The sequence below is a fragment of the Alosa alosa genome, chromosome 2 (assembly GCF_017589495.1).
Source record: "Alosa alosa isolate M-15738 ecotype Scorff River chromosome 2, AALO_Geno_1.1, whole genome shotgun sequence".
In the NCBI taxonomy this organism is placed as follows: Eukaryota; Metazoa; Chordata; class Actinopteri; order Clupeiformes; family Clupeidae; genus Alosa; species Alosa alosa.
Window position 1 is genome coordinate 37,573,908 of NC_063190.1, and position 25,569 is coordinate 37,599,476.

The following is a 25,569-nucleotide window of genomic DNA, read 5'->3' on the forward strand; positions in this document are numbered from 1 at the left end:
TAAACTACAAGTAAACCAAAGTTAAATTTAAGTTAATGGAGACGAATGTTGACATTTTCCGTATTTTGCGTGAGAAACCCTTATTTTCATTGTTCAATGTTGACAGAGCTATGGAACGAAAGAGAACGTTATATGGCGACAGAAATCAACAATCAAACAAGCCACTTTGACTTTTTGCTGTTTTCATTAATACAAAAGATGGGTGACCCTGCCTCCTAGACAAAAAAAAGTTAGGTGACCCTCCCCTCAACAAAGAATAAAAAGACATGACCCTCCCCTATTTTCCACCGGTGGCCCCGTTTATAAATAACGAACGGTCCCTAATGGTGATCAAATGGGCATCATCTGGATGCGTAATTGGAGTCTTTCCTGCACTTGAGCTTTTGTCTCTTTGGACTTTGTTCCATGTGTCATGTCACAACCTCACCTTTTCACTGAGAGATTTACAACAACAAAGTAGTTTGAATTCAGTTATGGTCAAATAAATGGAACCTGCACCATTTGTTATGAATGATTTGTATACTGCTGTAATTTCTTGCTTTTCAACCGTGTTAAGAAAAAATCTATAGCGTCTCCGTGTGAGTTTGTTCATAATTTATTATCTTCATAAGATGACAGTGAAGACATTACAAATGACCTCTCCCATTTATTTAAACATTCTGCTACCGTGCTATTTTACAAGGACAGAAATGAGTCAAATGACTGCCACAAGAAAACACTGTAATTGTTTAGTACAAACCCTGCTAGATCATTTATTTAATGGTACTGTAATTTATGAAAGATTTTGATTATGAAGCTTTACTATGTATCAGATATTGAGACCAATCGGTTTTAAGATTGCCATGTTTGTTTTTGCACAATAGAGATATAACATTTTCACACTAGAAACACACAAGTCTATAAATGACAAAATAAACAATTTATTAATTTTACTTGCAGGGCAACATCCTTTCATTCAAACAAATAATCAATGTATGAACCCAGTTAATTTTGGAATGTGTTTGTATATGTGTATAATCATTTTGTAAAAACAAAACAAACAAAACAAACAACTGGAGCTAGTGCACTTCTCTGATTCTAGACATTGCTCAAGCAGCAAGCAGCCAAAAGCTTATTGACTTTTATGATTTCTGCAAACATACACATTTTTATGTCCATCAAAACTTTTAATGCAATAAAAAAATGTGTACGTATGTACGTGAACGTACAGTAATTACCAGTATTTTAACTGAAATGGAAATTATGTGTTATATTCTTCACGTTATGCATGTTCCCATAATCACAGTAAAAAATATTTCATATAGCAGAGTAGGTCATTAGTCAGTTTTGCGGAGTTCTTGGTCAGTATTTGTGCTGCATGGCGGAGTTATTGGTCAGTATTTGTGCTGCATGGCGGAGTTATTGGTCAGTATTTGTGCTGCATGGCGGAGTTATTGGTCAGTATTTGTGCTGCATGGCGGAGTTATTGGTCAGTATTTGTGCTGCATGGCCTCCCTGTGCCTTCACCACTCCTGCACCGTTTTGTCCCACACCAGCTGTCCGTGGGGTGCGGTGGCTCCTGGGGGAAGCATGGCCAGGTAGACGGCTGCCTCGCCCCCTCCCTCGGGCTCTTGGGGGCCTTGGGGTCGGCCATGTCTCAGCGCACTCCAGCCAGGACAGCAGGCGTTCAGCAGGATCCCATCAGCCGCCCGCGTCTGGGCCAGAACACGCGCCTGGATACGGGACAGCACCGTTACGCCAACCTGCAGAGGACAACGCAGTAGCGGTTAGATAGACCAACAGAACCGCTACGCCAACCTGCAGAGGACAACACAGTAGCGGTTAGATAGACCAACAGAACCGCTACGCCAACCTTAGTGGCCCCATAGGCTTAGTGGTCCCATAGGTGGTGTATAGTGTTACCTTAGTGATCCCATAGGCGGTGTTTGGCGTTACCTTAGTGGCCCCATAGGCAGTGTTTGGCCATCCTTTGGCCTCATGGTTTCCATTCTGAGCTGCCACCACAAACTCTCCCATAAGTCCACACAGCTCCTCCTCTGAGATATCTGCACTGCGGAACCTGAAATGTGGTCACTACGGTTACAAACAAATATAGGAATGTGGTCACTACGGTTACAAACAAATATAGGAATGTGGTTTTCCCATTTTACAATAAACACAGGACAGCAAAAGAGTTCAACATGTATCATATTAACACAAACACCATTAACAGTAACATTTCCATCCATCAATCTCACTGCCTATTGGCTCCTGTAAAAATGGTTTCCCCAGCTGCATTTTGCCTTTGCCTGTAACTCTGGGCTGCACTTGTCAGCCGCTTGCTGACGAAGCTGGAGATGTTGACCACTGCGTATGCGTTGGGCCGGAGCAGCGGCAGCAGGGCCTTGCTCGCCCACAGGGTGCCCCAGAAGTTGGTGCGCATAGTGACCTCCGCCTGCTCTCCGAACGGCTCTGTGGCATCCACTTCACAGGGGTGCAAGAAAAAAGGATGTTTCTATTGGTTGATGCAGTCTTAATGTCAGTAAGGAGCAGTAATGGAGCAGTGAAACATACTGGATTCAGTGGTGGAACCAGCATCTCAAATTCTAACCATATCATTTTAGTAGGGGAGATTATGTGAAAAATCGTTACTTGGTGGATAGAAGCATGACATTTGGTAGATATGTTCCTTGGGTGATCATAAGACATCCTAGAAGGGGTGCCCAAAAATATCTCAAACAGGAAGTGATATTTTGAAGAAATTCAAAATGGCCGCCCATACAAATGACAGCTGATTCAAAAGCCACCTTCACAACCTCCTAAAAGCTTGAAATTTAGTATACATGTTCCTTGGATGATTCCTAAGACATCCTAGAAGGGGTGCCCAAAAATAGTTCAAACAGGAAGTGAGTTTTTAAAGAAATTGAAAAATGCTGCACTCCCCGCCACAAAATCGGCAGCTGATTCAAACACCACCTAAACAACCTCTTAAAAGCTTATATATTCCTTGGGTGACCCTAAGACATCATAGAAGGGGTGATCAAACATATCTCAAACAGGAAGTGAGATTTTGAAGAAATTCAAAATGGCCACCCATATAATTGACAGCTGATTCAGAGGCCACTTAAACAACCTCCTAAAAGCTTGAAATTTGATATATGTCCCTTGGGTGATCCTACGTTATCCTGGAAGATTACTCCAAGAAATCTCAAACGGGAAGTGAATTTTTTAAGAAATTGAAAAAAGGCTGCACTGCCTATCCACATAATTGGCAGCTATTTCAAAGGCCACCTAAACAACCTCCTAAAATCATGAAATTAGGTTTATGTGTCATAGATATGTCTCTGTTTTAAGCAGACAATGGCTATATCCACCTATTGTCTCAAGGATACTATAAACAGACAGTCAAGCACCTCAGGCAGACCTCATAAAAAACATACAATTAAGCACACATGTCCCCTACAACTTCTTAAGACACACTAAAACACCACACTAGATTACATTAGTCCTACTCTACATACTGCATATTTGCATCTGTTCACATGCTCTGGCACATTGGCATAATACTGTGCAAGGCAACCCAGCATCGGCACTTTCGAGAGCAGAGAGGCTCACCTTTGCTGCCACATTTAAGAGGTTCTCTACATACTTTGGCTGCTTCTGGTAAAAGTGTCCATAAAGGTGTCCAAAAATCATCTAATTTGGTCCATCCATATTTCAGGAGAAGGCACTGACTGGGTAGCCTTCAGACATTTGGACCAAATGCTAGCTTGGTACACTGCTCTATTTGAATGCTGTATCAGTGCAGCCTGTGTGGGAGGAATATTTTCCATTGAGAGACATATTTGAGAAAACAAGTCCTTCCTGAGATCATTGACTTTCATGATCCATTTTTTTTATCGTAAAGAACACAAGTGGACTTCTCCAACATGCAAACATGTTTGATTCCTGGCTAAGCAGTTGAAAAGGACTTGCTGTCATAGCAATGAAGGCATCCTTTACTTCTGGAAATGGTTTCCATGCTGCCCACCCTTTAGAAGGAGTCTGCTGTTCCAGAGGTAGCCACCCCATTATCACATAGTACAGTTGTTCAACTACTTCCATCTAAAAGTTATCCGATTGTGTTCCATAGAGCCATCTCTATGTGTAACCCACCAAGCATCACAAACATCTCTCCATAACAGTCTGGATCTCTGAATCACTCCACTGAACCATTTTTGTAAATGTATATAGTGGTTGGTCAAATGCCATGGTTGGTCAAATGGTCAATGGCCGGAATTTAGGTGCTCTGTCAATTGTTTTACAACATTCATGCCATGTCTGACCATAGCAAAGCTGGCAGCTTTTTCATGAAAGAGAGGAAGGAGTGAGTTTATAGCAGGTGGGTCAGACAGTTCTGGCTAAAGTGAAGCATCAGTTTGATTCCATGCTCACCCCACATTTCCTCCTCTGTTCTTGCCCATGCTAAGTTCGGTTTTAGTTAACTTTTGGCACTAAGATGGCCTTTGGTTGACAAGTAACAGCTGGAATTGTAGTGTATACTTCTCTGGAAGACAGAGCATATATTTTTGCCCTTTTTGAGCTGGCTGAATGTATATTTGCTCTCTAGCACCTCGGATCGTGAGGTGAGCGTGCTAGTAATTGAGCTAAAAGCCCAGGCTGCTAGTTCTCTCACTAGCACGTCAAGGTATCATGAGGTTTACTCAATGTACATACTGCACAGCTAAATACTAGCTGGCTACCGTTACTGTAGTACAGAGGTTCCCCTCAGTACTGTGAGGCGCGCCTCCCCTGGGGGGCGGCAAATAATTTGAGGGGAGGCGCGGAAGGTTGATTCAAAAAAGAAGGAAAAACGTTTATTTCATGTTAGAACTATCTCTGTTTTTTTCCAATGACAACATTATAAAATCGAAATAAATCATAGAAGAGATGTATACTAAATCTTTGGGATAGTGGAAAGTATTATTGATCCCTATCCTGAGTGAGAATGTATATGTGCCAAACCTCATAACGTAATTTAGCAACAGTGCCGCCAGCCGAGCTAGCTGCAAGTTACCAGTGCAGATTTGTACACGCAGCCTTACAACACTGTTTACAGCTCTTCGAGTCACGGTAAAATTTATTTTTTGGTACATAGCTAATTTAGATAAACTTATGGTGTGGGTGCTTGCGTTCATTTAGGAATCCGCTGCCTTGGTTTGTATAGAAATGAATATTAAGTGGCAGATACACGTAAGAGGTTGGACATACGTGACGGTAATATGTGACGTTCCGATAGCTAACTTACTGTAAAATGGACCGATTTGTCACATTTTATTGCTGCCTGATATGGGCAACAAAGCCAAACGTCAAAAATATGATAAACTCATTTCATTGCATAGCATAGTATAGCACCGATTTAAGTGGCTTAACTGAAGTGAATATCATTATTTGAAAATGGCGCAGAGGTGTCACTGTTTTCAGAGGGGAGGCCCACATTGATGGAGTTTGGGAACCCATGCTGTAGTACAAATCAAAATGTCGTAGCTTCTAATGTTATTCCCGAAATAACGGTACAGTACCCCCCAGGAAGCCCCACAGATTCACAAATACGCACCCCAGGTGATCATGGGGACACAATTAGCCTAGGGATGCCTTTGTTTGCCTAGATTTAGCTTGATAATTGGAACCCAGCTAGTGGTTTTACATTGGCTAATGCTAACGCTAACATTGGAACCCAGCTAGTGGGTCTACATTGGCTAATGCTAACGCTAACACTGGCATAACATTTGGTCAATGAGTTGTGTCCCTATTTAGGGCTTGATCTCTGATCATGTGGAAATTTTAGCAATAAACTGTCTTTTGAAAATTATTAAGTGATTCTTCCAAAAGTTTTTAAAAATAGTTATGTTATGCATACATAAATAATTAACTTCTCAGATGAGGATTCATTTGGGGAGTCATGTCATTCTGACCATTTTAAGCCAGTTTTCCCCCCTTTAAAGCTGTATAAAAGGCATGTAAGATTATTTTCAGGGGTTATCTTGCACATATTATTTGTTAACCATCTCTATATATATCAAATGTAAAATAATAAAGTAGCAGAATAAACCATGATGCCCAACTATGTAATGTTTTATTATCCTTGGGTCGTTTTAGGCGGCCATCTTGGATTTTCCCTTTAAAATGACCTAAATACATAAAAATCCACCGCGTAACGATTAGGCCCTTTTTTGTTGATAATCCCCCCTACTATTTACATTTATTCATGCAGAGGGTATTATACAAACGACTTACAAATGTCAATTATATTACAAGGGCCATTCTCCCTTCAGCAACGAGTTAAATTACGTAAGTTAAGTAATCTTAACCTTAAGTAAGGTTAAGTGCCTTGTTCAAAGGCACAACAGTAGAAGCCGTGAATTGAACTCAAAACTTTTCAGGCTAGTGCATGCTAGCCCAGCTCCTTAACCACTACACTACCACTGCATACTAGCCCAGCTCCGTAACCACAACGCTACCACTGCATGCTAGCCCAGCTTCTTAACCACTACGCTACCACTGCATGCTAGCCCAGCTTCTTAACCACTACACTACCACGGCATACTAGCCCAGCTCGTTAACCACTACGCTACCACTGCATGCTAGCCCAGCTTCTTAACCACTACGCTACCACTGCATGCTAGCCCAGCTCCTTAACCACTACACTACCACTGCATGCTAGCCCAGCTCGCTAACAACAATGCTACCACTGCATGCTAGCCCAGCTCCTTAACCACAACGCTACCACTGCATGCTAGCCTAGCTCCTTAGCTGCTACGCTACCACTGCATGCTAGCCTAGCTGCTTAGCTGCTACGATACCACTGCATGCTAGCCTAGCTCCTTAGCTGCTACGCTACCACTGCATGCTAGCCCAACTCCTTAAAACCAAAACGCTACTACTGCCCTGTATGTCCTACAGTCTTAATATTAAGGAATTAGGATTTTAAGGAAGTAGGAATTTGGTTGTTCTAAATGATAATTAAGTTGATCTCTCTAACTGGTCCCCCTCCCTGGCATGGTTCTCAGTGGCCCATCCTCCAGGCCCATACTACAGTTGATGGGCGTTGCCGCTCACACCTCAGTTTGCTTCTTGGCCCCAGGTGTCTGAAGTGATGCCAGAGCAGAGAACTTCTGTTTGTTACCATGATGAGATTGCCATTTGGGAAGTCATGTTTACCAATCTCATGTTCTATCAATCGTTTATGTTTATCAAAACGTTTACCAATCTCGTGTTCTTCTCACACATAGTTGTCATTTCTTACAGGGGAAACAACATACCGATACTAATACTAATATGGTTGTGGTTACGCTAATATAACTATCCCAGATAGCAAAATCAGATTGGCAGATAGCGGAATGCTGGTGGTATGCCGGTGGCGTGCCACTTGTTGTCCGCCGTTGAACCACCATAGTCATGAATATTAAGAAAAGGTAATAAAACTAGATGTACCGCAGAGCGGTACAAAATATGACCACTGCCCAGTCCAGCACATGTTTTCCACAAAAATAAGTCACGCTGAAAGGCATATATGATTCTAACTGTCTCACTGAATTGCATTATGCACACTCAATTCTCACTGGTATCTGCTAGACAACAAGTACCAAAACATGATTAGTTCATAGATTTCACATGTAATATACATTTTATACAACCCCACCCCCATCTTGCCTGTTCATAATTCTGAGAAATTCTTGAATTGTGTGCATGTGTGTGTGTACATGTTTATATTTATGTGGGTGTGGGTGGGTGTGTGTGCGTGCATGTGTGTGTTTGCCTGTTTATGTGCCTGTGTGTGTGCATGTGCATGCATGCGTATATATGTCTACTGTGTGAGTATGTGTCATACGTAGGATTACTGTGAATGTATGTGTGTGCGTGTGTATCTGTTTATGCACATGTGTGCATATAGAATGGGTTTACATGACCCCTGGAGGCAAACATACACAAAAAATTGGTCATCCTAGGCCCTACGGTTCTCGAGATATTCATAGAAAACTGTCTCCGGCCACCTACAGGCCAGTTGGTGTATAGTAACATAAATGAATTTATTGTGTGGCCCCCCATGAACGGAATTCCACGAAACTTGGCGTGCATTCAGAGGGTGTCATAATGATCCTACACTTCCAATTTCGTGCAGTTTTGACTATGTTAGGTCACAGATACCTGCGACATTACAACACCTCATTTTTACTTTTTGTGTTTAACTAGGTGGGCTTATACATGAAATGAGTGGTTATGGAATGGGTAGACATGGCCCTTTGAGATCAACATACAAAAAAAAAATGGTCCTCCTAAACCCTACGGTTCTCGAGATATTCACAGAAAACTGTGTCTGCCCTACCCTCCTTTCGGGGGTCCAGTCCAGCGGGGGGGCTACAGATCAAAACCCGAGGCCTAGCCTAGAGGAAGCATGGAAAGGTCCTGGCCCTGATGGCAGTGGAGGTTGCACACTAAACAGTTGTGCTGTCTTTGCTCTGATGGCAGTGGATGTTGCACACTAAACAGTTGTGCCATCTTTGCTCTGAAAATGATAACAAGCTGACCTTTAAGTTTGAAGTGAACGCATAAGTAAGCCTATCAGTCCAAGTGTTTTATATCATTTTCTTACAGCTTTAATCTGACAATACTTTTACGGAAAGTTTCATCCAATCTGTCCTGACATTTCCCTCGGGCAGGTGGTGGACGGGTCAAATAACCTAGATTCAATCTGGCCAGACCATTTGCCAACATGAAGGACAAACAGATGTTAACATTGGCAAAATAACTGAATATGAAGGACAAACAGGTCTCATAACATTGGGAAATAATTGATTGTGTTTATTTTATCCTAACCCTGTGGGACTTAAACCATCCTTACACCAGAAGACTTTGAACATTTGGGAGAGTCTTGAAAAATTGTAGTAGCCTATTTGGGAGAGTCTTGAAAGATTGTAGTAGCCTTACAGGATAATAGAAGTAGAAGTCCATAAACCCCTCAGTAATTCTTTTCCCATCTCATAGGACGACAAAATGAAAAAAATATTTTGAGCCTGGCTTTATCAGACAATCTGATTTTTTTTTTCAAAATGTATGCAAATTAGCGCATGTTTAATGAGACAAGGCCTAATTTGCATATTTAAACATTAAAGTATAAAAAACTTTCAATACATTTTTTTCTTAGCTTAACATGAGTAATCAACTGAGAAAGTTTCATGGTGATATATATTATTATTTTTTTTTAATTTTTTTTAGATACCCCTACCGGAGGTAGAACTAAACCCAACAATGTTTTTCCTCATCTCTAAGGTCTCCCATATATGAAATGGATTCTTGGGTAAAAATATTTTACTGCTAAGATTGTTAAATTAACAGATATTGTTATACACCCAAAAACCAAAAAAGGACTAAAAGCCTGTCCATATTGGAGTTAAGGCATATAAATTAGTGCAGATCAATCACACAAGCTCTGAGACCTTAGAAACTTGGCATGTTTATAGTCAGGAATTTGCTTTACCTACTAGAAAAGACTGGATGTGAATATCTTGATGTATGGAATGAGTAGAGACATGTAAACATACACCTAAAATAAGCGGACATGAATGTTTTCATTTACTTTGTGGCTGCTTTGCCAGGGATTATCATAGAAACAGATATGATGGCTTGTTAGAAAGGTGGGGTTGTACTGAATCCAACAATACCAAATATGTAAATATAGTATGACGAATTAGGGTGTTCTGTCACTCAATGTATGAGGTGTCCAGAAATGAAAGAAAACGGAACACTGGCAAAATACAGTCTCAAGTCCAAATCACATTATCAGTGGTGAGAAGAATGTTGACAAATTCATTGTTACTACAAGGTAAGTTACATCAGGTAAGTGCTGCTCTATATTTACATTTAATAATGATACATTTCATATGTTACACATACACATGTACACATAAAGGCACATATCCACTAGTGCACACATACATACATAATATCCTAATAAGGGCATTAATGAGAGAAGGTGCATTAATGAAAAAAAGTGCAAGTCATACACCAGGGAAACATTTACATTGGTCACCGGATTGCAAGTAAGATAAGAGGGATGCCTTAAAAATGGAAAGGAAGAGATAGACCTTAAGGAACAAGGCAAGCTGTTCCAGTCAGAGGGGGCTTTGAATTTGAAAGCACGTGTTCCGATTTCTTTAGAAAAATTTGGGACAGAAAAAGAGAGATGATCAAGGTGTCTAAGGCCATAAGTTGACCTATATATGACTAAGTGTTGCTTCAAATAAAAAGGATAATTAAAAAAGATAGATTTATAAACAAACTGAAACCAGTGTAGCTGTCGTCTGGCCTTTGGGGATAAGAGGTTCAATTGCTGATACATATGACAATGATGGGTTAGGAACGGACATCTCAACACAAATCGGCAGAGACTGTTATAGACAACATTTAGGGATTTAAGGTGTGATTCTGTTGTACTGATATAAACAATGTCAGCATAATCAATAATAGGAAATAAAAGCTGAGTTACAATTCCTAATCTAATCTATTGTGTGAAGCAATTAATTTAACGGTATAACAATCTTAAGTTATAGTTTACTTTTTTCACTATAGAGTCAATATGAGGCCTGAAGGAAAGACTGGAGTCGATCCAGCCAAATATTTGGACAATACTGTTGGACAATACTGTTTTATCAATGTCTTCAGTGAGCTTAATAAAGGCTTTGTTATAGACATTGGTCTTTTTTTTTTTTTTCTATGGCTGCTGTTATATTTCGTTTAGATATGTACTGTAGTGTGCAAGGCACATTTTATGGTATTTGACATCATATGCAAAGAGATCTGGGCATGAAAGAATTTGAAGATGTACATCTTCATCAAGCCTTTCAGAAGCTGTCCAAAGAACCTCGTCTCTGGTACTGGGGACAGCCATGGCCTACTGGTTAGGGGTTCGAGGCACCTAACCCCTCACTGCTCCCCGAGCGCCGCTGTAGTAAAGCAGCTCACTGCTTTGGGTTAGTGTGTGCTTTACCTCATTGTGTTCACTGTGAGCTCTGTGTGTTCACTAATTCACGGATGGGATAAATGCAGAGACCAAATTCCAAAGGCCTATAATTTACATTGTGCCTGTACCAGTTGAAATGGCTGTCAGAGGTTCTGATCTAGAGCTGGCTTTCCCACAAATAAAACAATCTCTCCGTATTTGAAATGATGTTGTATCAACCCTACTCAGCCTTCTTGGTGCAGATGTGCTCTCACTCTCAACATTTGCAACTTGCTGCTGCTCACTGATATTTGTCTTACTGCAGTAGTTCTGTAGCCTAGAAATCTAGACGCACCCTAGCGGCGGCAAATTAATTTGCTCAGCCTGTACGTCTAGTATCAAACCATAGGGATCTTATTGGCTGACGCCGTGGACGTCATCCAATCACAGCGCTCTATTTTGTTAGAGAGTTTAAGGCGGGCTTAACGACAGTCCTGCGACGGTGAACAACAAGGAAGGTGGCTACGGCGTCCACTCTGGAGGAGCTAGCGGTTGTTTGAAGCGGCGTCGGCGTCCACTCTGGAGGAGCTAGCGGTTGTTTGAAGCGGCGTCGGCGTCCACTCTGGAGGAGCTGGACTTGTGCTTTTCTTTGGAAGTTGAGCAACACAGTGCACTTAAGTCGTTCCTTTCGAAGTAGGATGTATTTGCCGTTTTGCCGACCGGATACGGATATGGTCGTAGCGCTGGCCTATTGCATGCCTAGGCAGTTTGAAAGACAATTCTCTGCCCGCCCCATGGATTAAGCGAGGTGAATGGTTCGATTCCAGACTATACATTTCAATTATATAGGATGGCCCGCCAGGCTAGTAGTTCGCTCTACATGATACATGATATGAAACTTTATCATCTGTATATGGAGCCAGAGTTTTATGGACATCACCATCTCTCTCTCTCTGCTGAGCAAGGGTAAGTATGCGTTGGAGGCCTTCTACTGTGGGGTTTTAATAATAATAATAATAATAATAATAATACATTTTATTTAAAGGCGCCTTTCTTGGCACTCAAGGACACCGTACATACAAATATAAAATATTTAAAAAAACAAAAACAAAAATAACATCATATGGAATAAGCAGTTTTAAAAAGATGTGTTTTGAGTTGTGATTTGAAGTGGGGGAATGAATCAATGTTTCGGAGTTGGGGTGGTAGTGAATTCCAGAGACGGGGAGCAGAGCAGAGCGGCTGAATGCTCCACATGGTGGTAAGACGGGCGGTGGGGACAGACAGGTGGGAATGCTCTGCTCCACATGGTGGTAAGACGGGCGGTGGGGACAGACAGGTGGGAATGCTCTGCTCCACATGGTGGTAAGACGGGCGGTGGGGACAGACAGGTGGGAATGCTCTGCTCCACATGGTGGTAAGACGGGCGGTGGGGACAGACAGGTGGGAATGCTCTGCTCCACATGGTGGTAAGACGGGCGGTGGGGACAGACAGGTGGGAATGCTCTGCTCCACATGGTGGTAAGACGGGCTGTGGGGACAGACAGGTGGGAATGCTCTGCTCCCCATGGTGGTAAGACGGGCGGTGGGGACAGACAGGTGTATGGAGGAAGAGGATCTTAGAGAGCGGGAGGGAATGGGAACATGGAGGTGATCAGACAAATATGGAGGGGCGAGGTTGTGAATGGCCTTGAAAGTAAACAGGAGGACTTTAAATTGGATGCGGAACTGAACCGGGAGCCAGTGGAGCTGATGGAGGACGGGAGTGATGTGGTGAATGGAGGGGGTTCGAGTTATGATGCGGGCAGCTAAATTCTGGACTAGTTGAAGTTTATGGAGGGATTTGTGGAGGAGGCCGAAAAGGAGAGAGTTGCAGTAATCAAGACGGGAAGTGACGAGACTGTGGACAAGAATGGCAGCAGTGTGCCCTTTTCAAAATGTATTCCACAAATGATACAAAGCTTTGGATCCAATGTCTGTAAGACATTCTCCATAATTCAAGAGACTAGTGAAAAGGAAAAATGATATTTCATTGAAATGCAAATCAAGTTGAATTACAGATATTTCATTGAAATGCAAATCAAGTTGAATTACACATGCAACATTAGTCAGAGGGCTAAGTACTTTCTTAGCTAGGGAAAGTAGTTTCTACAACTAACTGTTTAGCTACTTAGGGGTGAAGTAAGCAGTGTAGGCTCTACTGTCCACTGCTGGTCTGGACAGACAAAAGCTAACAATATTATTTTCCATTATTCAGTAATGACTTGACCAAAACAAAATTCAAGTGAATAAATATTTTAATAAAGGTGTTTCATTCCAATGTTAACCTGATTCAATTGGATCTGTGTTTCATATTAAATGTATCATTATTAAGTGTAGATATAGATCAGCACTTACCTTGCAGTAACAATGAATTTGTCAACATTCTTCTCACCACTTATAATGTGATTTGGACTTGAGACTGTATTTTGCCAGTGTTCTGTTTTCTTTCATTTTGGACACCTCATTCATTGAGTGACAGAACACCCTAATTTGCCATACTATATTTACATATTTGGTATTGTTAGATTCAGTACAACCCCACCTTTCCAACAAGCCATATGTGTTTCTATGATAATCCATGGCAAAGCAGCCACAAAGTAAATGAAAACATTCTGCATAGATATTAATTTTTTGCATGTCCGCTTATTTTAGGTGTACGTTTACATGTCTCTACTCATTCCATACATCAAGATATTCACATCCAGTCTTTTCTAGTAGGTAAAGCAAATTCCTGACTATAAACATGCCAAGTTTCAAAGGTCTCAGAGCTCGTGTAATTGATCTGCACCAATTTATATGCCTTAACTCCAATACGGACAGGCTATATTTTAGTCCTTTTTTGGTTTTGGGGTGTATAACAATATCTGTTAATTTAACAATCTTAGCAGTAAAATATTTTTAGCCAAGAATCCATTTCATATATGGGAGACCTTAGAGATGAGGAAAAACATTGTTGGGTTTAGTTCTACCTCCGATAGGGGTATCTCAAAAACTAAAGCCCTTTCTGACCATTTGTCACTAGCCTAATAGGCTGACAACAGCATTAGAAATAAGCTTCGTGGCCGTGAAGACTGAACAAAATTTTCCTGAAAAGGTTTGCACTTGCAGCCTAACAAAATACCACGTTACGCAATGAACAGACTGCCGCCAAGAGTCACACAGGTCTGCCAAAAAGTGATATCGAAACGTGCAGTTAGATACTTTAATTAAAGTCAAAAACCTTTGAATGCAATCCCAGCATTGTTGATCAAGACATCCAAACCGCCGTAATTCTTCTCTAGGAATTTCCGGAGTTCTTCGGCACTGGTTTGGTCGCAGATATCAAGACGGTGAAAGAGCACGTTATTGAATCCCTCGGACTTCAGTTTTTGCAAAGCCTCCTGTCCGAGTTTCTCGTTACGCGCAGTGAGTATGATATCTCCAGCATAGCCAGCTTTGCACAACCCCTGCACGATTGCAAGTCCAATACCCTTGTTCGCACCTGTTACAACTGCAACTTTTTTCGACATGTTGTACTTAAGCTTCAAACAAGAGAGAAGCAATGCAAACGCCTGATGGTGGAGCACAGTCGCGGTCGCAGAACTCCGCCTACCGAACTACTTCACACACACACACACACACACACTTCCAGAAAAAGTGCACCGTCATTGTTGAACTGGTAGTATTAGGCTATCGCATGATTCGTTGTCTAGAGTGAAATCAAAAATTCAGTGTCAGGTTTGCTCAGTCTGACATTTTCGGGTGTCAGCAAACCAAAACTCCCAAGTCATGATGAAGTATATGATAATGTTTGGGATCGTGTAGGCAAAGATCCTTAATATACAGGTTACAGAACCAATCTAATAGCCTGGGTGTTCCCATGCTGCCTTGCGCGCGATTTGATTCACGCTGCTAAGGCAGCCTGGAGACCATGGAGCAAATTTTCGCCTGAGATAGGGAACCAATCACAGAACAAGGGGGAAAGCAAGACGATGATGAGCTATGCACAGACGCATTTGATAGCCATCCGTGGCACCCAATAAACGGATCTGGGCATTTTTTTCAAATACGAGAAAATTAACGTTTGGTTCCCAGACCACGTCTCATTGAGAAGTGGTGGCGCTAGCCAGGCTACCAATCTAATGAATTGAATACAAATTTGGCATGTGCCTCAATTATAAAAGTGGATAGCCACGCTACTTGCACACTAAACGCTTGGCCTGAAAGAATATAGAAGCCCCAAATATAGGTCTAGACTATCTATCTATAAATGACAGGAATGTCTGTCTGTTTATCTGTGTGTGTGTGTGTGTGTATCTGTTATTCGCATATCTCTCAAACCGATCCGATTGTTTTCAAACGTGGCAGGTGTCTTGCTACGGGCAAGAGGCCTAAGTGCAGTGCCAAGCGCTACGCGCCGCTCTAGAATCTTTGGTGCCAAGTTCGACGTAGGCTATTCATTATTCAAAATGACGTGCAATACATGGATTTCTATGCAACGTCACAAAAACATGCGTGCGCAACCATAGACTGTATATATAGAACTGGACAGTGTGGTTGCATTCAGCAGTGTTCTATGGAATTGAAGCCGCCGAGGCGACGCCATCTTGGAAAATTTGCAACCAATTTGAAGTGCGGCAAGCAGCAGAAGTTGAAGCACGCGCGAGTGAAGAGGAGTCGCGGTAAGGCACGCCCACTCAGCGAAGTTAAACACCTTTGTCGAAAGTGAAACCCGCCCCCTTCTCCTTTCCACAACACAGGTCGATAATGAGGTCGACTCGGCGCCGAAGGCTAGCTGGCTGGATGAATTTAGCGGCTGTGAGTTAGCTAAACAGCACAAACAACAGTCTTTGGTTTGTTCTTGTCTGGTAAGTTTTGTGTATCAACTGAAAAGTTTTTTTGTCTATTGTTGTTCTTAAATATGTCTAAGAGAGCTTATTATGTTGATTACAGACTGTGAGAAATTAGTATGGTGAATACTAATCAGCTAACAACAGAAATACGGACAGCGAATTACATGCTAACGTTAGCAGCTACATTAACGTTACTGTAAACGGTAGGCTAAGTTAGTCATTGAGGTGAAGATTAGCAAACAGCTCCCGTAAGAGTCGATGCATGTTTAGTCGGTTTTATTAGTTTTTGCTGTTTTCAAATATCTCAATCTGAATGTTTGCCATCTCAACATGGAGTAACCATTGACTGTACATGGAGATTACACAGTCAGTACAGTTTATGATGTGATAAAGCAACGTAAGTTAACATTATATGAAGCATGGACCTCATCAACTTGTCATATTTATGTAACTACTAGCTAGTTTGCAGTTTAAACGCATGTTTAAACGTGTAGTTAACATTAGGTAGGCAGTGACATTTATTGCACACATATATTTAATTAATTGGTATTACTAGTGTTGTTGAGTGCCTCATTATATGCTTTGTAATATTGTAAAATTGTCTGACTAACTTTATTGTAACTTCCCTTTTTGCAGATAAGGTATGGGTGATGGCTGAATGTACTGGAGGTGGCGGCAAGGAGGTCTCCATTAGTCTGCAAGGGAATGCCTACGTGAAGTGGTTTGCCTGAGGTGGCATGTCCTCCCCCTTTCTCCAAGTTCCCAGACATTCATCTCCCTGACACCACCCACTGTCACTGGATCAACCTGAAGCCCCTTATACATGGGACATGGCACAGCACCACTACTTAAACATATGACTTTCAATAACTTATGGCACCAAGATAGGTCTGCCGCTGCTCTGAACCTTCTGTTAACTTGACATCATTCATACTTGAGGCTGTACACATCACTTTGTTTCTATTTTCTTTATTGATGCCACCCAAACTTCAACTTTCGGTATGCCCCTGAACTCACACAAATTGTAAATTGCAATGCACCATTTAACCAGTGCTGTAGTCTAGTTAGCTGTAGTGGTGGGTATACTGTGAGCAATCCTTGCCTATTTTAAATGGGTATACTGAGATGGTGATGCTTTTTAAGTGGGTTTACTGTGTAGTCCTGTGTATCACATAGACTATACCACTGCATTTAACTGCCTTGGTATTTAACAGTAGCCTACACACAGATGTAGAAGTTAGAAGAACATTAATATCAGAATAATTATTGGTTGATACTAAATCAATTTTGAATGTTTTTATTTATTTTGTTTGAAGTATCATTCAGAATGCCGCAGCACGCCTAGTCTTCAATCAGCCTAAGAGGACACACTGTAACCCCTCTCCTAGTTACTCTCCATTGGCTCCCTACAGTAGCCAGAATTAATTAATTTAAATCTCTCACTTTGGCCTATAGGACACTGACTGGATCTGCTCCTTGTTATTTTGATTCAACGATCAAGATGTACATCCCCAACCGCCCACTGCAGTCTTCTGTTGAGCGCCTGTTATGTCGACCAGTCTTAAACGCTAGGTGAAATTCAAGACTCTTTCCCTCAGTGGTTCCATGTTGGTGGAATGAGTTGCCCAGTGCTCTTCATTCCTGTGATAGTTTTCGGTCTTTTAAGAGGGGTCTAAAGGCATATCTGTTCAACATGCACTTAGTTCATTAAGCGCTTCTTAAGTGTTATGGTTTGTATAGTACTGTGTTATTTTCATTAGGCTGTTGATTAATTTGACATTGTTTTTTTATTGATATTCTCCTTAATGTAGTGTTACCATGTTATTGTTATATTATTGATTGAATGGGCATTGTTATTTATTATTGCCCCCCCCCCCCTCATTTTCATTGTTTATTTCATTAGGCTATTGATAGATCCCTGTTAAATTTAAGTATTATATTGTTTTGTATTTGTATATGGCTTTGGACAAAAGTGTAACCTAGCCATCATAATGTGGTATTTTCTTATGCACTTGAAGCAAAAAATAAAAATATGTTTCTTTAAATGTAGTACCACTTTAAACACATGACTCACTGAACAGCAAAGTAGCTTCCTGATTATGTGTAAAATGTCTACAGAGTATCCTGATGTAGTTGGTCCATGTTCTCATATTTTTACAGCTGACATGAAGGCTGCAATATTACATTTTTGATTTATAATGGAGCACCCTCTCTGGTGAAAGACTAGTACTAGCAACCCTGTGGTAGAGTCATACGATTACAGACATATTGAGAGAGCCTATGATGAGTTGTCACAGTTTTCAATTTAGACGTATTGAAATAGGGTACGTCTACGGGAGGATTTACACATCACTGGCAAGACCTGATCAAATCATACCAATGCAAAATGCTTCTCCGGCAGTGCAATTCACCTTTGGCTAAGCCACACAGCGCAATCACAGCGCAGCCAACAACGAGCTCCCATAGAGGTCCGACACTTTCACATCGCTCCATTGACTTTAACGCAGGCGTCTCATATTTTCGGTCTCGGCAGGTAGTTTGATCAAAAATATGGTTAAACGTTGTGCCTGGGGCATTTGTAATACAGATACGCGTTTCCCAGAAAGGTTGGAGGGGGGTGTCCGTTTTTTCCCCTTCCCAAAACCGAAGTCAAATCCTGACAAGTGTCCTCACAGTCAGCTAAACCCCTCGAGGATCAACAAGCACACTTTTGTGTGCTCTAAGGTAAATTTTGCTTTTAACCTTACTGTGAAGTTATATGATATACTAGTTAGACAATGTTATGCTGTGTTAGGTTATGATTTCGGTTCTCTACCCTAATTATTGAAGAATCAATGTGCTAGCAAGCAAGCAAGTTTAGGGATAGCTTAGCTATCACGTAAATCAGGATTGTTTTCTTTGACTAGCGGCTGGATGTTAGCTAACTTCGTTATTAAAGATACAAACACCTAACGTTAATGTTACAGATACGCTTGTGGTAGTTTTAAGGTGACTACCGCCAGCGTGTTGCCACAGTCCAACAATATTTTACATCACTATTTCAGCATTTTGTTAATGGAGAACCAAGTCCCGAATCCCCAAATCCAGTCCCTGCTATTCCTGGTGGAGGAAGTGCAGTCAAAAGTCGAAGACTGCCAACTAAGAGGTAAGAGGTATAATTAAATAATTCCATCACAGAAAAAATATAACAGCCACAACACAGTATCAGAACAATATCAAACACTTTAATCGATTTTACATATGTATTTATTTGTATGTATCTATCTATTTACAGAGGCATCTCCACAGTATCAGGCTCATCAGTGCAGGACACCACATCAGAGGAGTTGTCCATGGTCATTGAAAAGGTAGGCTACAGTTCATGTGGACGGTTGTGGACTGTCATTGCACATTGTAGGGAGAAAGTGCTCAAAAAAAGTACCAGTCAAGTTTATCTTTTATTTTCCTCCACATCTCGGGATCAAAACAAATTCGCTCCAGGTGATAGTCACTTTCACATGACACAAAAGGTCACACCATGGCATCCCAGTTATCCCCAATTGTCCCATGATTTGGAAGTAATATTCGTGGAGTACGATTGAGCCTGTAGGTGTCATCGCTACCCTTTTAAGGTACTGGCAATCGGTGTAGCTGATTTTCATTGGACATTTAATTTCGAGTAGTCCATAGGTCTCACTCTCACCACTCTGAACCCTTCTGTCAGGGGATGTACCCAAATAGGGGGGCATTAGGGTTGATGACAAACCCACACACTTGCACATCATTACCAGTGATGACCGCGATACTGGGCTGCAGCGCTGGCTCAAGCTCCAGGCCTCTCTTCATGGCTTTTGTCATGATGCTCTTCTTCTTCCTCTGCATGATGATGGCAAGTTGTTCAAAGTCAGCTCTTCTAGAGAATATTCTTTTGAAGGACGATGAGGTTAGGGCTTAATAGAGCCGGACATGATGCCAGATGTTGTTGCTACTCTGCTGTCTGGTGTTTTTCTCAAGTGCCTCTGCCTCAGCCTTTGAGACTACTATGGTACTGAACCTTTCCATTTGCACTTTATTAAGGACAGTACAGAAAGAGCCTGGCTGTGGTGGCAAAGGGAATGCTGGGAAGTCACTGGAGTTTGATAGGGAGGATGCTTGTGAAGTGTTGTCCAATAGTGGGAGCTGTATGCATTGAAGGGGAAAAAAAACATTTATTATTTACATTACGTTTTTTTTTTTTTTTTTTTTTTTTTTTTACTAGGCCTCATTTTATTAATGTCATTGTTATGTTTTTACACAGAAAACCAGATTCACACAGCAGACCAGATTCCCACAGACCACATTCCCACAGAGGATCCACACCAGGATCGCACAGAGGACCAAGAAGAAATAAATCAATTAAAGAGGCAACTTGCCGATAAAGAAAAAGAAAATGCCTTGCTGAGGGAAGAGATTCAAACTCACTCATCTCACCCACACCACACCCACTCAAGCTCATTACCAACTCACACCAGAGACTATATCTAACTGCAATGTGCCTGAGTACTTTAAGTACAGCACAGGTTTTAGTTATGATGAGTTCAACAAGCTGTGTGCTTTTTTTAGGATACCCAGTACTGCAACGGATACACAAACACTTTAGCCCTGTGACATACCACAGAGTAGATCAGCAAATCAACCTCATGCCTTTAAGACAACAGTTCCTACTTGTGCTTATGAAGCTGAGGCAAAACTTTGATCTGAAAGAGCTGGCCTTCAAATTTCAAATTCCAGAACGAACTGTTAGCACTTTATTCAATTCATGGATTGATTTCATGTATGGTAGGCTAGGCAACATGTCTATTTGGCCACACAGGGACACAATAACAGAAAACATGCCTGACAACTACAGAGCAGAGTTCCCAACAACATTTGCTATTCTTGATGGTACAGAGATTAAGACAGAAAACCAACATCACTGTTACTTCAAAGTCAGACTTACTCAAACTACAAATCTGCCAACACACTGAAATGTCTTATTGCCTGTGATCCTCGTGGTGCCATTATCTTTGTATCCACACTTTACACGGGATCAATCTCAGACCAAGAGCTATTTAGACAATGTGGGATCAAAGATTTACTGAAAGGTCTGCTTCAGTGTGGCTATCTTAAGGCAGGTGATGGGCTCATGGTGGATAAGGGTTTTCTTATTGAGAAGGATGTAAAGGAGCTTGGGCTTAATTTGAACATTCCCCCCTTTGCCAAATCAAATAGTCAGATGCCAGCTACAGATGTTGAGATGACAAAGAAAATAGCCAAACACCGAGTACATGTAGAAAGAGCCATAGCCAAAGTGAAGAAATTTAAAATGGTTTCTGGACGGATCCCTAATGTCAGGCTTGGAAACATAAATCAGATATGGTTCGTGGTCTGTATGCTGTCCAATTTCCAGCCGAACATTATAAAAGCATAGGATACAGCACAATGATCTGTCTACACACAGCTAAGCTCCTGAATTTGAATGTTTGTTTTTTTTAACATGGTTCATAAATCAATTATTGTGTTGTTATTGTAAATTAAATCAAATGTATGTTGGCTATGTGAGTGTAATAAAATGTCTTCCTGCAAATGATAAGAAATTAGTCATTATCTGTAACAGTTTTACATAATCTGCTTTACCTGGTAGCTCAAGCCACTTCCAAGAGGGTACTTCTCCTGACCTATCACTACATCTATCTGGGGTTTGCTTGCTATGTAGCTCATAGGTGTCCCTGTCAGCTGTCTCAATAACAATAAATCCTGATCTGTTACCTCAGAGATGGCCCTGTGAGATGGAAAAGTCACACATTTCTACGTATGTCAAGTAATCTGAAATACAAAATACATTTCTGCCTATGTCATGTGCTCTCAAACACATAGGCTACATACAATTAAGTTGGTTATGGTGGAAGGACACAATGGGATAGCCAGCCTACATGGTGTTAAAAATCAACATAGCTGTGACTCACCTGTCATTGCTGTATTGGCAGAAGATGGGTCTCCGTTTTCGCTCTGTCTTGGCCCTGGCCACAACGACTGCTGTCACAGGCTGTGGTGCTACTTTAGCACCTCTTGGCTTATGCCATTGTTGGGGTAAGCTTGTGGAGGACTGAACTGGCACAGCGTTTATGTGTTGTGCCTTGCAGAGATCCAGGGTATGGATAAGCCCAATGATGTGCGCGCAAAACCCTGTGGAGATAACCATAACATCACCTTAAGTTAGAGTTTAAGTTGAAAAGTCTACCGATTGTTGATAGCACACGCTGAATAAATATAACGTAGAACTATACGTGCGTAACGTTAGTCCGTTTGCTTCGTAATAACGATTTTAGAAGTGAATAGAGACGTACCCAGCTTTGCATGAACAGTGTTGCTCCTTGATATTGTCAGTCCCAGCCTCCGTCTCGATTAGTAGGATATGCGGTGGTTCATTTTTTGACTGTGACCGGTATGCTTTTGCCTCTATTTGGATGCCTTGTTGTTCTTTGCGTTTCACCTGTATGTCCTGAATATAGCCTTCGAACGCATATTGCAGACCCTTTTGTCTACTCCTATCGGACACTTTATTTGCTGCTTTATAAAAGTTTGACAAAAGTTCAGCAGGAAGAGCTGTCGCAGCATAAGCCATGTTGTTGATACCTAACCAGAGTCTTAGGATAACCAGTCAGAAAACCAGAGCCCAGAAGTTGTCGGACGTAGCAACAGTAACTAAGGGGGGCGGGGCTTAGCCAAAGGTGAATTGCAGGTAACAACGATACCTTAACTCAGCATTTTCAGATACCGCTGTTATGAGCATACTAAGCAAATTGTTCATTTGTAACTTTGAATCCCTCCTCACGTTAAGCTATGGTCCAATATGTGTTCACTAAAAAACAAGTAACGTTATTTGTCTGGCTTATTAATAAATGGTCATACCGAGGTTGTTGACCTAGCAGGCTAGGTGACGTTTATTGCCATTCGTGCAAAACTAAGCAAGAGTTAACGTTAATGAAACTTAACATCGCCTTCTCCCAGTGACTTAAGTGTATTCAAATGAAGTTGCAACGGTGGTGGCGGCAATCACTGGTCACATTAAACCATTTGAAACAAGTAGGACTGTAAATGATCGTGACTAACGTTACTTCGGATCAATATAGCAGAGCCCTTTTACTTTACCTATCAACTGGCTAATGCTAGCACGATTTAGCATGCTATAAGCTAATATACTTAGCATCTACGAAAGAACAGCACATATCTTTTTTCACTAAGAATCTGTCACAACTAACAACGATGTCTCTTACAAACAATCACACAATGTATGTCTATCAATATGTATTTAATCAGACTGTGATAAGATATAGCCTAATGATAATAACAGCAACACTTATTTAGGTTAGATTACGTGTGGATATCAGGTGTCGTTAAAATAAGGTAGCGACAAAGCGTCGAGTCTGCCGCCAGCTAGCTGTCAATCATAGGTGTAAACACGGCCTTTTTAGATTTGTTAAAATAACATAAAAAAAAATAATTTCAGCGAGAAAAGAAAAATAGTGTGTATTGAAGCATCTTGAAAACAATTTTTTCGAATAAAAAGTTGTAGATGCAAAAATAGTTTTAGATGAAAAAAGTGACACGGAAAGTTGGCTACTTGCCCATTGAAATACATGGAGATAGGCGGAGTTACGCATTGTACTGCAACCAGCCACCAGGGGGCTCTGGATGAGCGCTCGCATCACTCTTAACAGACGGCACACTGTCAAGTTCTATATATACAGTCTATGTGCGCAACCAAGAGGCAGAAAGCACCATCGAACAGCATAGAGCAGGGGTGGGCAAACTTTTTGGCTCAAGGGCCACATTGGGTTTTGAAAACTGGCCGGCGGGCCGCACAACACCCCCCCAACGGCACACGCATAAAAAAATAATTTTTTTATAGCCTAATTTAGTATGAAAAGTATTTGTTTTAAAATATGAATTGCTTAAAAATACTGCAAATTTTATGCTGTTTAACAAATTAATTCACGTTTATTTCTCAATGATCTTCTGCCTGCTCCGCTATGGCTAGTGCTGTACCTACGGCTCTGCCCTCTCACAGTTTTTAAATGGTCAGTAGTGGGAACTACTGTTGCCTTCATGATTTCCTTTTAAAACTTTCTTATAAGAAGGAGATATCAATTATCAACAATCACAAGCGAGCTGGAACCTGCGGCTCTCTCTCCCTCTCGTGAGTGCAGACGCGTTCCCAATTAAATGGATTGCAAATGTTCACATTAGATCTGCTGCAAAGGAGATAACTAAGAGTTAACTTAGTTTAACATGATGTTATCTCTATTTAACATTATGTTTTGACATTGACATTGTAAACGTTATCTAAGGAGAGTGAAAAGCAGTTTGCAGTAAAGCTAACCAACGTCGTCTCTATCGCAGGAAAAAAATAGTGAGCAGCCTGATAACTAAATGAAATGCTCGGCGGGCCGGATGAAAGTGCTTGGCGGGCCGGATCCGGCCCGCGGGCCGCAGTTTTCCCACCCCTGGCATAGAGCAATGCAAAAGAGCAAAAGAATAAAATGAGTTTTTGTGCTGAAAACTGCACCAATTCGAAATCACGATGGTTAGAGAATGTTAAATATCCCTAACGGAATGCATGTCTTCGCCAAAAATGACAGAATACAATGTTATATTAATAATCCAAATGAACGTCAAACTTTTAAAAATATAGTCTGAAATGAGATGTTATTATCATTGAGACAACAGGGGTATACAAAAAAAATCCGATTGTAGCTTACAGCAGCCGACTATTTAGGTTAAGTTTATAACGTTGTGGACGGCCACCAAGCGTCTTCTGCCTCACGGCTGCGCGCGCATCTAGTTTTGTTGGTAAACGGGAAACCCGTGTATAAACTGACACTTCGAATAGCCCAGGCTACTTTGACACTTTAAACAAACGACTTTAAACTAACCGTCGTCACGCTAAAAGACAAAATATTATTTCGTCACCGCTATACCGATTTACGGCTCCCATTGACTTCCATTCAACACATCAAAATAATACGTAGGCTAAATTATATGCTCAAAAGAACGCCGCTGACTTACGGCTCCCACACACAGCTGCGTTCCGTCAACGCATTCCAGTGGGTGTTCCCGACGGTAGCTATGCAAATGACGGTAATGTGATTGGTTGGTGCCGTCCGTAGATTGGCTTGATTGGCCGGTGCAGCAACAGCTGAACTCCTCAACGCGAGCAGCGGGAGAAACGCGATGCGAAGGACCCACAATTCAGTTCGGCAACGGATCATGTGAGCCCATTTAAAGTGAATGGGATGCGTCTCCAGCAACGCGATGCACGCAGCTGTGTGTGGGAGCTGTTATGCCAGCAACCATTTAACTTCACTTTGGGCCTTTTTTGGATGTAAAAGCAAGCAGTGAAATGGCGTCGTCTGGTGGCCGAGCAGCGCAATAGCGCCGTGCATATCATCTAGTGCCTCTGAAAAAAAGTTTACCAATCGCTCAATTCAGTCGCATTAGAAGAATTTGTAGCACAGATTAAGACTTTCTTCTGTTGTCAGATGACCTGGAGAGAAGGTTCAAAGAGAGACATTATAAACCAGACTGGATTTCTAAAGCTCACAGGCGCTTCGATGGTGTCTCACAAAAGAGAGACATTATAAACCAGACTGGATTTCTAATGTTCGCAGATGCTTTGGTGGAGTCTCACAAACTAGTTCTTTACAAACCTCTAGACGAGACGCATCGGAGCCGAGGGTC

General features: G+C 41.4%; 1 protein-coding gene, 1 long non-coding RNA gene and 1 pseudogene across 2 annotated transcripts; 1 reads left to right on the forward strand and 2 right to left on the reverse strand.

Moving 5' to 3' along the window:
- Positions 1 to 900: 900 nt before the first annotated feature.
- Positions 901 to 14,799, reverse strand: LOC125289944 (annotated as a pseudogene).
- A 3,524-nt stretch (positions 14,800 to 18,323) lies between these two features.
- LOC125290902 lies at positions 18,324 to 19,176 on the forward strand. Its single transcript, XR_007192886.1, has 3 exons — positions 18,324 to 18,555; positions 18,876 to 18,976; positions 19,106 to 19,176. It is a non-coding gene; the product is annotated as an uncharacterized LOC125290902 (long non-coding RNA).
- A 585-nt stretch (positions 19,177 to 19,761) lies between these two features.
- Positions 19,762 to 22,553, reverse strand: LOC125285648. The gene is made up of 4 exons (XM_048230186.1): positions 22,176 to 22,553; positions 21,795 to 22,022; positions 21,466 to 21,610; positions 19,762 to 19,989 (listed from the first exon to the last, which is right to left on the reverse strand). Exons 1-4 carry the CDS (start codon positions 22,451 to 22,453, stop codon positions 19,762 to 19,764), a joined length of 879 nt encoding a protein of 292 aa, XP_048086143.1. The 5' UTR covers positions 22,454 to 22,553.
- Positions 22,554 to 25,569: the final 3,016 nt, after the last annotated feature.